Source organism: Nilaparvata lugens, unplaced genomic scaffold (genome assembly GCF_014356525.2).
Source record: "Nilaparvata lugens isolate BPH unplaced genomic scaffold, ASM1435652v1 scaffold5969, whole genome shotgun sequence".
In the NCBI taxonomy this organism is placed as follows: Eukaryota; Metazoa; Arthropoda; class Insecta; order Hemiptera; family Delphacidae; genus Nilaparvata; species Nilaparvata lugens.
Window position 1 is genome coordinate 1 of NW_024091740.1, and position 13,263 is coordinate 13,263.

The 13,263-nt window shown below is 33.4% G+C and overlaps 1 protein-coding gene across 1 annotated transcript; it reads right to left on the reverse strand.

Moving 5' to 3' along the window:
* Window positions 1–431: 431 nt before the first annotated feature.
* LOC120356151 (cytochrome P450 4V2-like) lies at window positions 432–11,093 on the reverse strand (the record flags this gene model as incomplete). The annotated part of the gene is made up of 4 exons (XM_039445012.1): window positions 432–501; window positions 1,539–1,727; window positions 5,008–5,098; window positions 10,987–11,093. Coding segments are annotated over 4 exons (457 nt in total), but the record flags the coding sequence as incomplete, so codon positions are not given.
* Window positions 11,094–13,263: the final 2,170 nt, after the last annotated feature.

The following is a 13,263-nucleotide window of genomic DNA, read 5'->3' on the forward strand; positions in this document are numbered from 1 at the left end:
AATTCAAAGCTTAATATAGAAGTCAAAAGCCCATAAAACGAATATTACACACATAATTATCCTTGGAAGTCATTCATGGAGAAGATTTCTAGTACAATTCCAGAAAAATAATGAAAATCCTATAGCAATTCGTTGTCAAACAAAGCAAAATTGATTTCATTTTGTTCGATTAACAAAGAATGATTAATAAAGAGCAACAATAATAAATATTTCACAATAAAGAAAAATACTACCAGAACAATGGGTAGGAATTATTGAAGAAAACGACTTGGTATGAAGTGTGTTCACTCACTTTCCACATACCGGTACCCTATCGACAGTAGTGAGTAAAAACTTTCTACTTCAACTTAATATTAGGCTTACAATACCGTATATACCTACTAATTCTTCGGATTATAATTTTATTTCTATATAAAGATAAATTTGATTACCTGTAGAGCGCTTGAGCGAATTCACATTCAGGATTGTCTTGTGCCTTGACATCAATTCCCAGAGCAGTCTCTGAAATCAATAACAAATTTGGTCACAGTATTTTTTTGCTGAGGGTGATGCCCATATTAAATTAAGTGGACCTACAGTTTCAGGTGGGTTCCGAACCGCAGGGAAGCGATTTGGAGAATCATACGGTAATGAATTATCATTTTTAATAAGTTGTTGATGATTATGTTGAATAGCCACTTGAATAGTCGAATTAGAAGCATCAAATTTAATTATAACTAAAGTGCGAGATAAATTACTTTTAACACGGCTCTTTCTCGAAGACGGAGAGGCCCGATGCTCTATCCTCCACTAATCACTCCCACTACCTAGCAGCATTCTCCTTCTTTTGTGTCTGAGTGAGAGAGCTTTGTAACGCGACGCGGCAACACTCCCCTCCATCTATTGCTGGCAATGCTCCAAGTAGGGAACTGGTCAGCAGGTATATTGGTTTGTGTATGTTACAGAGATGTTTTCATCACAAGAACATGAAGCAAAATGACACGGCGCATCCAATTGTTCGCAGGATGTCCGTCTGTGTCTACGCTACAAACTGTGGAGGGAGAAATGGGTTTCTCCTCTTCATGTTAAAAGTAATTTATCTCGCACTTTAGCAGGTAATCCGTGTTCCGCAAGGGTTAATTTTAAAACATGAAAAACTGGAAACTTGATGTAGTGAAATCTTAAAGAGTTGAAAATAGGTCTATAACCATCCTCCGGTTGAATAAGAATCTATATATGCAGAATTTCAAGTTAATTAGTCCAGTATTTGAGACGTGATGATGCGTCAAACATAATTTCCCTATCCCGTACATGTATAAGCCAGTTCTTTACTTTATTATAGTATAGATGAATTATGACAGATTGGAAGTTAATCTCACATAATACTCAAGTCAAATTTGGTAAAATATGAAAATCTCAACCTGGGATTATATATTCTATACTTACTTATGCAATTCTTATATTATCATAATATTATAAATGATTATGAGCTCTGTTTATAGTGGATAAAACGTGACTTATTAAATTTGAATTTGGGTGAGATCCGAACCACTACTCACGGCAGATAATATCGAGAGTGGCAGGACTGATCAGGTCGAACAAATCAAATTGCTCCGCTTTGTTCAGATGAGGCGCCAACTTCTCCACCAGCAGTTTGTTCTGCTGGTTGAAAACTGGCACAAATTGTTCCAACAGTTTGTTGTTGAAAGCAGGCGTGATAGCTCTGCGGTTTTTCTTCCATTTATCAACTGAAACGAGGAAACGAGAAAAAAATCTTTATTAATCAATAAAGTTTCATCCTTTTTGAATTCAATAATAGGCCTATCATATCAAATCAAATGAAATCATTTACTGTCAAAAACACAAAGTGTCACAACAACGTAAATACTTTACAGCAGTAACATGAAACAATATCCAGATCATGCTTATAAAACATAAAATCAGTCACTAAAATTAAAATAAAAGAACTGTAAGGGATATATTGACGGCGGGAGAAGCCTCCACCAAATATGTAAGCAAGATCTGCCTTCACCAAATATGTAAGGGTGGGAAAATATAAAAAAAAGAAAAGATCGTACAGGTTTTTGATATTTAACACAAAACAATAAATTATTTATAACAAAATTAGAATTATAATTGAAAATTAGGAAATAATAATAAACAGATGAATATTTCAAGGGCTACTCGCTTTGCTGCTAGTGAGGTTTCAATTGTTGTGGTTATGAAAATTTAAGAACAATGACTCAGTAGTCACCTACTTATGAAAATGGCTTCCCACTTTGGCATCCACTGGTTGAAACACGACGTTAATTATTAATTAAAATCAAAAAAACTGATCTAATGAAGTGGGTTCAGATCCCTTCCTATTTAATAATACAATTCTCTTTAAACTGCCCGAACTGTGACAGGAAAACTGTATTATAAAACAAGAACAAAATCTATCCCTTTCACCAGAACAGCCGGACTTTACTCACAGTCCTTACGAACGAGCTCACAACCAAAAGTAAAATTTGGGTATTAATATATAGCCTAACTCAGTCAATGGAAGCCATTCCAAATACATATTTTTATCAGTCGCACAAGCGGCACGTTTGTTATTGAAAACAAAAGAGAAGCTACATTAATTTTGACTACAAATGAAATAAACAATCTTTCTGTCGATGACAAAAATTGTTCAAAGACAAAAACACTGTTCATTAAACTTTTCTAAATTAAAACTCTAAAATCCTGATCAATATGAGATAAATATATGATTCATATATATGTCCCATATGACCAGGTGACAGAACTCATGTACATTAAATATATAGGCACCTCTTCATCAATAATACTTTCATTCACTTTCAAATACTTTTTAAAACAGTGATTTTCCATTGTTTTCACATTCTTGGGAAGAAAAAAGAGAAAAATACTTAAAATAGACAGCTGCTAAGGCATAAGATAGCATCTTATTTATATATTTTCTGTTTAGGCTACTTTTATAAAAAGAAAGAAAAATAAAATCTTAGTACCCTTTTTTTGAAATATTAATCACAACATGTTTCGGACATTGATGCCATTTCCAAGTGATATGGAGTAAATAAAAAATACTGCTAGAAGATTCTTATTTTGATCATATGTTAGTGTATTCATATGATTTTATGACATTTTTGATAGGATCATGCGAATTTAAATCCACAGTCTATAGTTTTAGTTCATAAAATCATATGAATACACTAACATATATGATCAAAATAAGAATCTTCTAGCAGTATTTATTTATTTACTCCATATCACTTGGAAATGGCATCAATGTCCGAAACATGTTGTGATTAAATATTTCAAAAAAAGGGTACTAAGATTTTTATTTTTAATGATTCCATAGCTGATCATATAGGGAGATCGTCGCTTTCACAGTTCCCATTCCCAGCCTATAGCCATACTGACTGTCACTGAACAGATTATTCACCTCAAATACTGAACCATCTGAATATTTACAACTTTTCAAAAACTTTTTTAGATATAATTGGAACCAAAGATATAGGTCTGAAACTATTGCAATCAGATTTGCTACCTTTCTTGAATATTGGAACTACCTTTACCAACTTCAATGCATCAGGAAACACAGAGTTTAATATACAACTATTTATAATGTGGGTTAACACTTCACTTAGATAATCTAATCCTAATTTAAAATTAAGTGTCATACCATAGATATCAGCACATTTGCTGGATTTCATGTTTCTTATGACATTCTCGACCTCAATCTTACTGACTATCTGAAACTGAATTTACAAGAAGGTCTGGAGTTACAACTATTTAGATATTCTGCTGAGCTCTGTTTACACACCTTTTTAGCTACACTATTTACAATTTCATCAATCTTGTCAATAAAAAATCTGTTAAACTGGTTTGAACTTAAATCACTAACAGTACCCTCAAACCGTCGTTTACTGCCACATTCATTCTTTATGATAGTCCATTTGCTTTGCCCTTATTGCTAGATGATATGATAATTCGTCATTTTTTTCTCGTCTAATTTCCCTGAGTAATGTTCTGAACCTTTTCTTATATTTCTTAAACAATTCTTTAACAGAAAGTATACCAGTGCTCAAGTATGTATCATAGAGGCAGTCGCACAGCTCCTTTATGTAGCTAAGTTCTGGACTATAAATTTTATTCTTTTTAGGTAAAGTGGGCTTAACTGTGACACTTCTGAGAGGAAAGGCTTCGTTCACCACAGACTCAACAGTATTGAGAAAACAATTCACTTTATTCACTGTATTCAGAATAATAAATTCACTTACAAATCCACAAAGACTTTTGCTAAATAGACTCCACAGAAAGGATTCTTCAAATAGAGCAGATCCTATTCTCTAGCTTCTAGAGAGTCAATAGATGAATAAAATGTCTTCAGTTTCACACTTAAGATATTAAGTTAGTTGAATGAGAATTTATATTGTGGAATTTTCTCATATAATTGAAAAAACACAGTTCTATTTTGTCACATCCACATATTTATTAGACTTTGATACAGGACAACAGTTTCTAAATCTTCAGCTGTAGATATGTTATTAGTTTCAACATGAAACTAAAGTCCAGTATCAATGTCTAATAAATGTGCATGTGACAAAATAAACCTGTGTTTTTTCAAGAGGTTGAGTCGTTGTGGGTAATAAGGATAAGCTGGGTTTACACCTAAGTTATTAAGAAAATGTTAATCCTTAAAGATTCAATTAGATTGAACGGAACTTGACAAACACATATGTTCATCATGTGTATGATAAGTTATGTTCAATCTAATAGAATCTATAAAGATTGAGTTATCAACATTTTGTTAATAACTTTGGTGTAAACGCAGCTTTAGAGTAGCCTATATTTCGAATGAGAGGTTACTAGTGCTGGAAAAATCTTATTTTGTCCAGAATATTGTGAGCAGATTTGAAGCTCGAAATGAATCCCATTTGAATTTCAAAATCATACTTTGTGTGCATGAAAATAATGATTTTAATTGGATTCTGGAATCAAAAATTGAATTTTATTATTTACCTGGTGCAGAGAAGAGACCAGTGCCGACAGTATTTCTGAAGAACCTGTAGAGCGGATCCTTCCCCAGAGTCTTGGAGCTATTGAGCACTATCTGGAACAAACCAACCGGCATTATTAATTATCTAAAAAATTAAAATATTGTGTTTATTATATTTCATGAAAAAATGTCCATTCATCAATCAGCTATTGAGCACTATCTGGAACAAACTATTAATTATTAATTATATAAAAATTATAATATTGTGTTTATTATATTTCATGAAAAAATGTCCATTCATCAATCAGCTATTGAGCACTATCTGGAACAAACTATTAATTATTAATTATATAAAAATATAATATTGTGGTTATTATATTTCATGGAAAAATGTCCATCCATCATCAATCAACTATTGAGCACTATGGAACAAACCAACCGGCATTATTAATTATCTAAAAAATATAATACCCATTATATTTTATGAAAACATGATCCATTCATCAGTAAAGTCATAAGTTAAGTAGAAGAATAATTTTATTCCTTCAATGCATAACAATATGCTATCGGAAACGTCAATTTGTTAATAATACGGTACCTACATAACTTCAGGTTTCAATCTCACAATAGTAAAATGTACATAATACAATAATTTATCTATACAAGGTATCTTTCAATAGAATAAAGAATATACAGCAAATAGGATAAGTCTTATAATATGGTCATTGAATAATAAAATAAAGAATACATTGAGAACATAACAATACAACTATTGAGAACACTATCTTATACTTAAGGATAAGTCTTATAACATGATAGAATATAGTCATTAAATAATAAAATAAAGAATACATTGAAAACATAACAATACAACAGCTATAGAGAACACTTATACTTAAAGCTGTATTCTTCTCTACTTCAGTTGAAAAACCTAGTTGTCAAATGCTAAGTTAAAGAAATCTGAAAGTGAGTACAATGGATTGTCTAATATTAAGCTGCGTACACATATTCGCGCTTCCAACCAGCACCGAGCACGCTCCTCCCTCGTACCGCCCTCGTATCACCCTCGTACCACCCATCGAACCACAGTCGCACCGCCCACGCACCCATCATGAACGTTATGGAAGATGTTAGATCTTCTCGCGTTCCCTGGTCGAACCAATGTTGTTCCCCGGTCGATCATCAATCGCTCTGCTGGAGTGACGTTCGGTTGCGGAGCAGAGCGAAAGTCTGTACGCACCTGTAGGCGCTCTATGTTCTGTTTGCAAAATTTTAGTTGGTAGGTACCTGGCTAGTATGGGCAATTTATTGAATAATTTCAATGATACAGTATATGATTCGGGCTGGTTGCTATCCTAGTCAATCTAGTATATGGTACATCTATTTTTGATTTGTTCCTAGTGTTATGTCTGAATGTTGGTTCTGCAGCTATATGAGCCTGAATTCTGTTTTATTTGTAGGAAAAGTTTGAAAGCGACCATGCTGTAAACTGTCATGATTTTCAACACCCTCCTGTCAAGTCAACACCTACTGGAATCAAATATTTGATAGTCAAACACGGGTTCAACAGTGAACAAAAAAACTTGTTTTTTGACTCAGGGGACCTTGAAAACGTATAGAAAACTTGAAATTAGGGTACCTTAATTTTTTTTGGAAAGCAAATCTTTCCTTACCTATGGTAATAGGGCGAGGAAAGTAAAAAATACTAAATAGTAAGGTACTGTGAATATTTATTTCATTCATCAAATTAGGAAGTAATAATAATATTAATAATATCGAGTGACCTGGCTGGCTCAGGTCTGGTGTCAGAGTTTTCAGGTCGCAACTGATCAATTTCAGGGCCTCTGACTGCCTAATGACTGCTTTTTAGGCAGCCGGGACCGACGGCTTAACGTGTCCATCCGAAAACACAAATAGGAAGTGAAACATGTAACTTACTCTGTTCAAGAGTTCCACCGTTCTAGCCAATGAAAGTTTCCTACAAAAAATGATTTCTTTATTTTTTCAATAGCCTCAAATAATATTCGGCTTTCCAGTTCCATTCACAGTTCACTCAGTCATATTATTCCTGTTCATATCATAGATACCGGTACTGTTGCTGTAATATTTCTTAATTCAGATATTTGTTGTTGCTGGTGAGATGCTGTGATATGTATCCATTATGAAAACACTAGGATTTTATAAAAAATGTCACATATTTATTGTAAAATTACAAATAATATGTTTCAACACCAAAGGTGTTATCTTCAGTGTGATATTCTTGTGAAAATTTAGTAATATTTTTGACAAAATCTCAGTGTTTCCATATTTCTCAATTCTCAAATTCAATTCCCACAGTAAAAATGCAACAAACATGCAGTCTACTATAGTGGAGTCCACGTTATAATGGCAGTGTTTGATTAGCAATGGTATTGCTATCCTTGTCTATCGTTCAACAAAGCGGATAGCGCTATCTCTTTCTCTGTTGCAGGATCATCTTTTAAGAATGTAGAGTAATTAATTTTTTGTGTAGTTCAAAAGTTGATATTGTGGTAATCATTCGTATTGAATGTAAAAGACTAAGAAATTGTCAAAAACCACAGATTTATTGATACTTATTTAGAAAGACCGCTTTCGGTTATTACACCATTGTCAATCTCTGATAAACTAAAACTAAATACAAGAGCAGCAGAATTCATACAGCTGCTTTAGTTTCATACAGCTCTTGTATTTAGTTTTAGTTTATCAGAGATTGACAATGGTGTAATAACCGAAACCGGTCTTTCTAAATAATTATCAATAAATCTGTGGTTTTTGACAATTTCTTAGTCTTTCTCATTCAATTTAATGATTAATTAAGAAAATATTTCATCTTAATTATGAAAATTCATTATGGAATTATTAAAAAATATAATCTCTTGCTTAATAAAATATAATTGATTATTTTGAACGAGAATAAACAGTTAATATTTCATCAATAAACCTGTATTAGCTCCCGTCAATACGCCATCATTACGTCATTACGTCAATCAGCATTGACAAGACAGAGGCTCGGCAACGTTGTTCTGGATCTTTCTCCACTGCCATTATAACGTGGACCTCACTATATAGATCCAATCCCCAGCATTGAATGGGAAGCATAAATAATGTTATATTCATAATCAATTCTGAAATTTCAAACTGAATCTCCAACAGAATACATTGCAAAATTTCTCAGTAGGCCTATATCAGCAAAGCGATTTCGTCACATCCAATCTGCAACGGTCAAACTGTTTTCTATCAAAAACTGTTACACAGTAGTCGACAGTAGTTGACGGCCGATTTGCCTAACAACGGTCAGATTTGACCGTGACACTTGATCGGCGATTAGTCATGCGCTGACTGTGGATTACGGGTCGAAAACCGGAGATTAAAGTCACTTATCTGAGTTAGTGGACCTGGGTGACCATCAATTTTGTCAATGTCATGTTTTGGTTCAATCCGGTTGACTGAAGCTTTCAAAAACATTTTTATATTAATTTACAGTACCTATTGAAACTTACTAGTAGTTCTGTGAACAGTAGAACTCACGCAAAATTCTCATCCACAAATAAGTACTGATTGAAACTATAGACCTTATGGAAATACAGCAATAGACTGGCATCTCCACACATCTGTGTAATCACTTGTCAGCTGATTTATGATGAATAATTCTATAGTCTAATTTTTACTCTAATATTGGCGGATGAAGGAGGCTCCTTTTTCCTTTTATATTATCCTTGAAATGCAACATTTCCAAAAATTTGGATTAAAAAAGGAACATACCTGTCAACTGTCAAATTTCATGAAAATCTATTACCGCGTTTCGCCGTAAATGCGCAACATATAAACATTTAAACATTAAGAGAAATGCCAAACCGTCAACTCGAATCTTAGACCTCACTCCGCTCGGTCAATTAGATTTAATAATTATTATAATAGAATAGAAAATGAGGAACAAAGTGAAATATAATCTAGAACATTGGATTGTGGCTGAATCACCAATTTTGGCAATATTAATTATTTATTATTGTGTAAAAATTATAAAAACTTGACAGTTATTATTATTTTTCTGTGCATTTATATTATGTTTATCAAGTACTTGGATTATGATAAAATTCAACATCCATAGATTATCATCCATCAACAGAATTGTTTCATTTGTACTGCTGTTATTAAATTGAAATAGTTATTTGTGCAACTAGTGTGCAAAGTGACAGTTTGCTGCACCGAAAGAAACGTTTACGGCTCGGGCGGAATGGTTTCTTGAGTGCAGCAGAGGAACTTTGCGCACGTATTTCACATTAAGTTTTTCCTACAGTTACCATTGAATATGAAAAGTGGGTAATTATGGGTAAAATTGCCTGAAATGCATCAAATGTTTTTCTGTGTAATTTTATTATTGATAAAACCTTAATTTATTGTCAAATTGAATAAAAATGTTGGTTATAATATATAATAGTAATAATTTGCGCGTTGTGCTTCGGTGCACCTCTGCTCACTATAGCAGCCACAGCAGTCACTGTTACCAACTTCATTTTGATTTTGCTGCACTGTTGCTCCATATAACCTACTAAGTTAGTATTTTGCGTTGCCATGTTGCAAATCTGGAGTGCAGAAAAATTTTTCCCGCACTAGAGCGGAAAAGTGATTCTTTGCGTTCTGTAATCAGTGCAGCAATGGCCACTTTTCAACGTAACTGTAGGAAAATGTATTTTTCCTCCACCTACTATCAAAAGTCTCATTTTACACCCTGGAATCGAATACTAAAGTACTACTTTTCCTCCCATGGGACTAAAAATAATTCCCAGCGGGAAAAGTGATCACTTTTACTCCAAGGGAGTAAAAATAACCCATAAGATTAACATGGGAAGAAGTCCGACAACGCCGCGATTGAAGAATGAGGAATGTGGCAACACTGTCGTGGTCGGTAGAGGAAAAGTAAAAGAGCTCTATTTCGATCTTTGGAATATTTTAGCTCTAGGAATAAGTAGCTCTATTTCGATTGTTAGGTTATGTTCAACCGTTGGTGGATATGAAAAAGTACACACCTCTAACGTCATCGGCATCTCTCGAGAGCGTTCATCTAAAGGTACGTTTTCGTTTATGCGAACTTTTCCGCAGTCGACGACGGCAAGCATTGTTGACATTCATATTGTCCAAATTTCAAGTGTGCTAAAAGAGCTCTATTTCGATCTTTGGAATATTTTAGCTCTAGGAAATAAGTAGCTCTATTTCGATTGTTAGGTTATGTTCAACCGTTGGTGGATATGAAAAAGTACACACCTCTAACGTGGATATGAAAAAGTACACACCTCTAACGTCATCGGCATCTCTACGAGAGCGTTCATCTAAAGGTACGTTTTCGTTTATGCGAACTTTTATTTAATTATTCAATATACAAATTATTCATTGTTATAGGTATTGGTGTAGGTGGAGAAAATGTTGTGTGCATCACGGGACTAAAGTACTTATTCTCCCTCAGGGAAATTGTCGCCCTCGGCTACACCATCGGGCGACACAGTTTCCCTCAGGGAGAAAAAGTTGCACTTAGTCCCTAGATGCACAAATAACTATTTTATACTTAGAACTCGTGGCTGGAGCTCAAGGCTTCTTTTTCCAGTCACGCCAAAAACTTTTTTCATTTCATTCTTTCTTTCTTATTAATCTTGTTTCTGTTTGTGTAAACAATTAGTTTTCAATGAGGCTTGTTTTGGCATTAAGCTGTAAGCCTCTATATGTTTTAATTTATCTATGATGTAAATAAATAAATAATCAATAAAACTTGAAAATGGACAAAATAGGTCGAAAGTAGTTGTTGAAGTGTTTTTAAGTTTTTTAAAGTGTTTTAATAAAAGGGTACTACAAGTCTTATATTGTTTTTATTAATTTGAATAATGTAGCCCATATAAATGGAGTGATTCTATAAATGTATGAAATAATATCAATATTACTTTTATTATATAGCCTAATAATATTTATAGTGGAATAAACTGATAACCCACCTGTATATCCTCAGGATTTTTGAGCACCACTATAAGTAATGGACCGATCCACACACGAAACGGAGACTCGTATGACGAAGAAATTGAAATGATTTTCCCCATCACATCTGAAACAAATTGAGAATAAAATAGCAGATTGCAAATCATAGACTCGAGGAACATTTCAAGGTCAGAAGAGTTTAAAAGGTGGAGAATTTTGAAAAGTCAAAAAATCTTGAAAGGTAAAAAATTATGAAGGGTTAAAACATCTTGAAAGGTCATTAACCTATCAAACTCTCAATGGTTGTAAGATACCGTACTGGTACTCTACTATATTGACTGAAGAAGATGACGGATAAGAAGAAGAAGAAGAGAAAAGAAGAAGAAGAAGAAGAAGAAGAAGAAGAAGAGAGAAGAAGAAGAAAGAAGAAGAAGGAGAAGAAGAAGAAGAAGAAGAGAAGAAGAAGAAGAAGAAGAAAGAAGAAGAAGAAGAGAAGAAAAAGAAGAAGAAGAAGAGAAGAGAAGAAGAAAAGAAGAAGAAGAAGAAGAAGAAGAAGAAAAGAGAAGAAGAAGAAGAAGAAGAAGAAGAAGAAGAAGAGAAGAAGAAGAAGAAGAAGAAGAGAGAAGAAGAAGAAGAAGAAGAAGGAGAAGAAGAAGAAGAAGAAGAAGAAGAAGAAGAGAGAAGAAGAAGAAGAGATAAGAAGAAGAAGAAGAAGAAGAAGAAGAAGAAGAAGAAGAAGAAGAAGAAGAAGAGGAAGAAGGAGACGGGAGAAGAAGACGAAAGGAGAAGAAAAAGAAGTCAGGAGAGGAAGAAAAAAAGAAGAAGAAAAAGGAGAAGGAAGAGAAGAAGAAGACGAAGAAGAAGAAAAAGGTGCACGGAGAAGAATTCAGTGAGTATACTGTACTGAAGACATGAAAAATGTGGAGAGAGACAAGGAGAAGAAAAGTTTGAGAAAGAAGAAGGCGGAGAAGAAGAAGAAGAAGAAGAAGAGAAAAAGAAGAAGAATACAGGAGAGGAGGAAGAAGAAGAAGAAGATGATGAAGGTGCACGGAGAAGAATTCAGTGAGGATGCTGTAGATGTAAGACAAGAAAAATGTGAAGAGAAACAAGGAGAAGAAGAGTTTGAGAAAGAAGAAGGCGGAGAAGAAGATTTTTCTTGTTTTCTTGGAGAAGATAAAAGTTTTTTTCCAAATTAGTACCTACTGTAGTAGTTTTCTGTTGCAGTATTCGTAAAATTTTTATTTGTATTCAGTTGAAGGAGGAATGAGAAAGAAGAAGATAAAAGAAAGAAGAGAGAATAAAAAGGAATAAGAAAGAAGAGAGAAGAAGAAAAAGGAGAAAGAAAGAAGACATAAGTAATCACTCAACAATGTGATGATGATTACGTAATGGAAGGCATTTATATACACATGGAATAATCCATTTTAAGACAGCCATTGTCCCATTGTCACATTCTTACATAGACTATTAATGGGAAAATCCTTGTTTTCACTTTCAACAAGTCCTTGTTTGCCATTATGCTATGTTAAAAACATCATTTTCAAAGATAATAATGTTTATTCTAAGTTCAAAACATTGTTTTTGAAGATGCAAAAAGAATCCACTTTTTCAGTTGTTGTTAAGTAATCATTGTTTTTGAAGAATCTACTGTTATAAAATATGTAAAATATTGGGTTTCAAGTAGGGATGGGTATCGAAAGACAAAACATCGATGTTTTGAACATTGATGTTTTTTTTCACCATAACATTGATAAGTGAAAAACATCGAACAGTAAACATCGATGTTAAAAACATCGAACAGTAAACATCGATGTTAAAAACATCGATGTTTGATGTTGAAACATCGATGTTTATAAATAAAGATGTATCGATACCCATCCCTAGTTTCAAGTACTGCTTTTAAACATGATGGAACCTTCAACTAGACATGACAAGAATTCTAGGCTTAAATCTGTGCTTCAACTTACAACTTACAACTTACAACTTACAACTTACAACTTACAACTTACAACTTACAACTTACAACTTACAACTTACAACTTACAACTTACAACTTACAACTTAAACCTTCAACATCTACAACTTGAAGATATAGTGAGGTCCACGTTATAATGGCAGTGTTTGATCAGCAATGGTATTGCTATCCTAGTATAACATTCAACAAAGAGGATAGCGCTAGCTCTTTCTCGCTTTGCTCTGTTGTCAGATCGTCTTTTAACAATGTAGAATTAACAATTGATTAACAAAATATTTCATCATAATTATGAAATTATTGAAAAATATCATTTCTTGCTTAA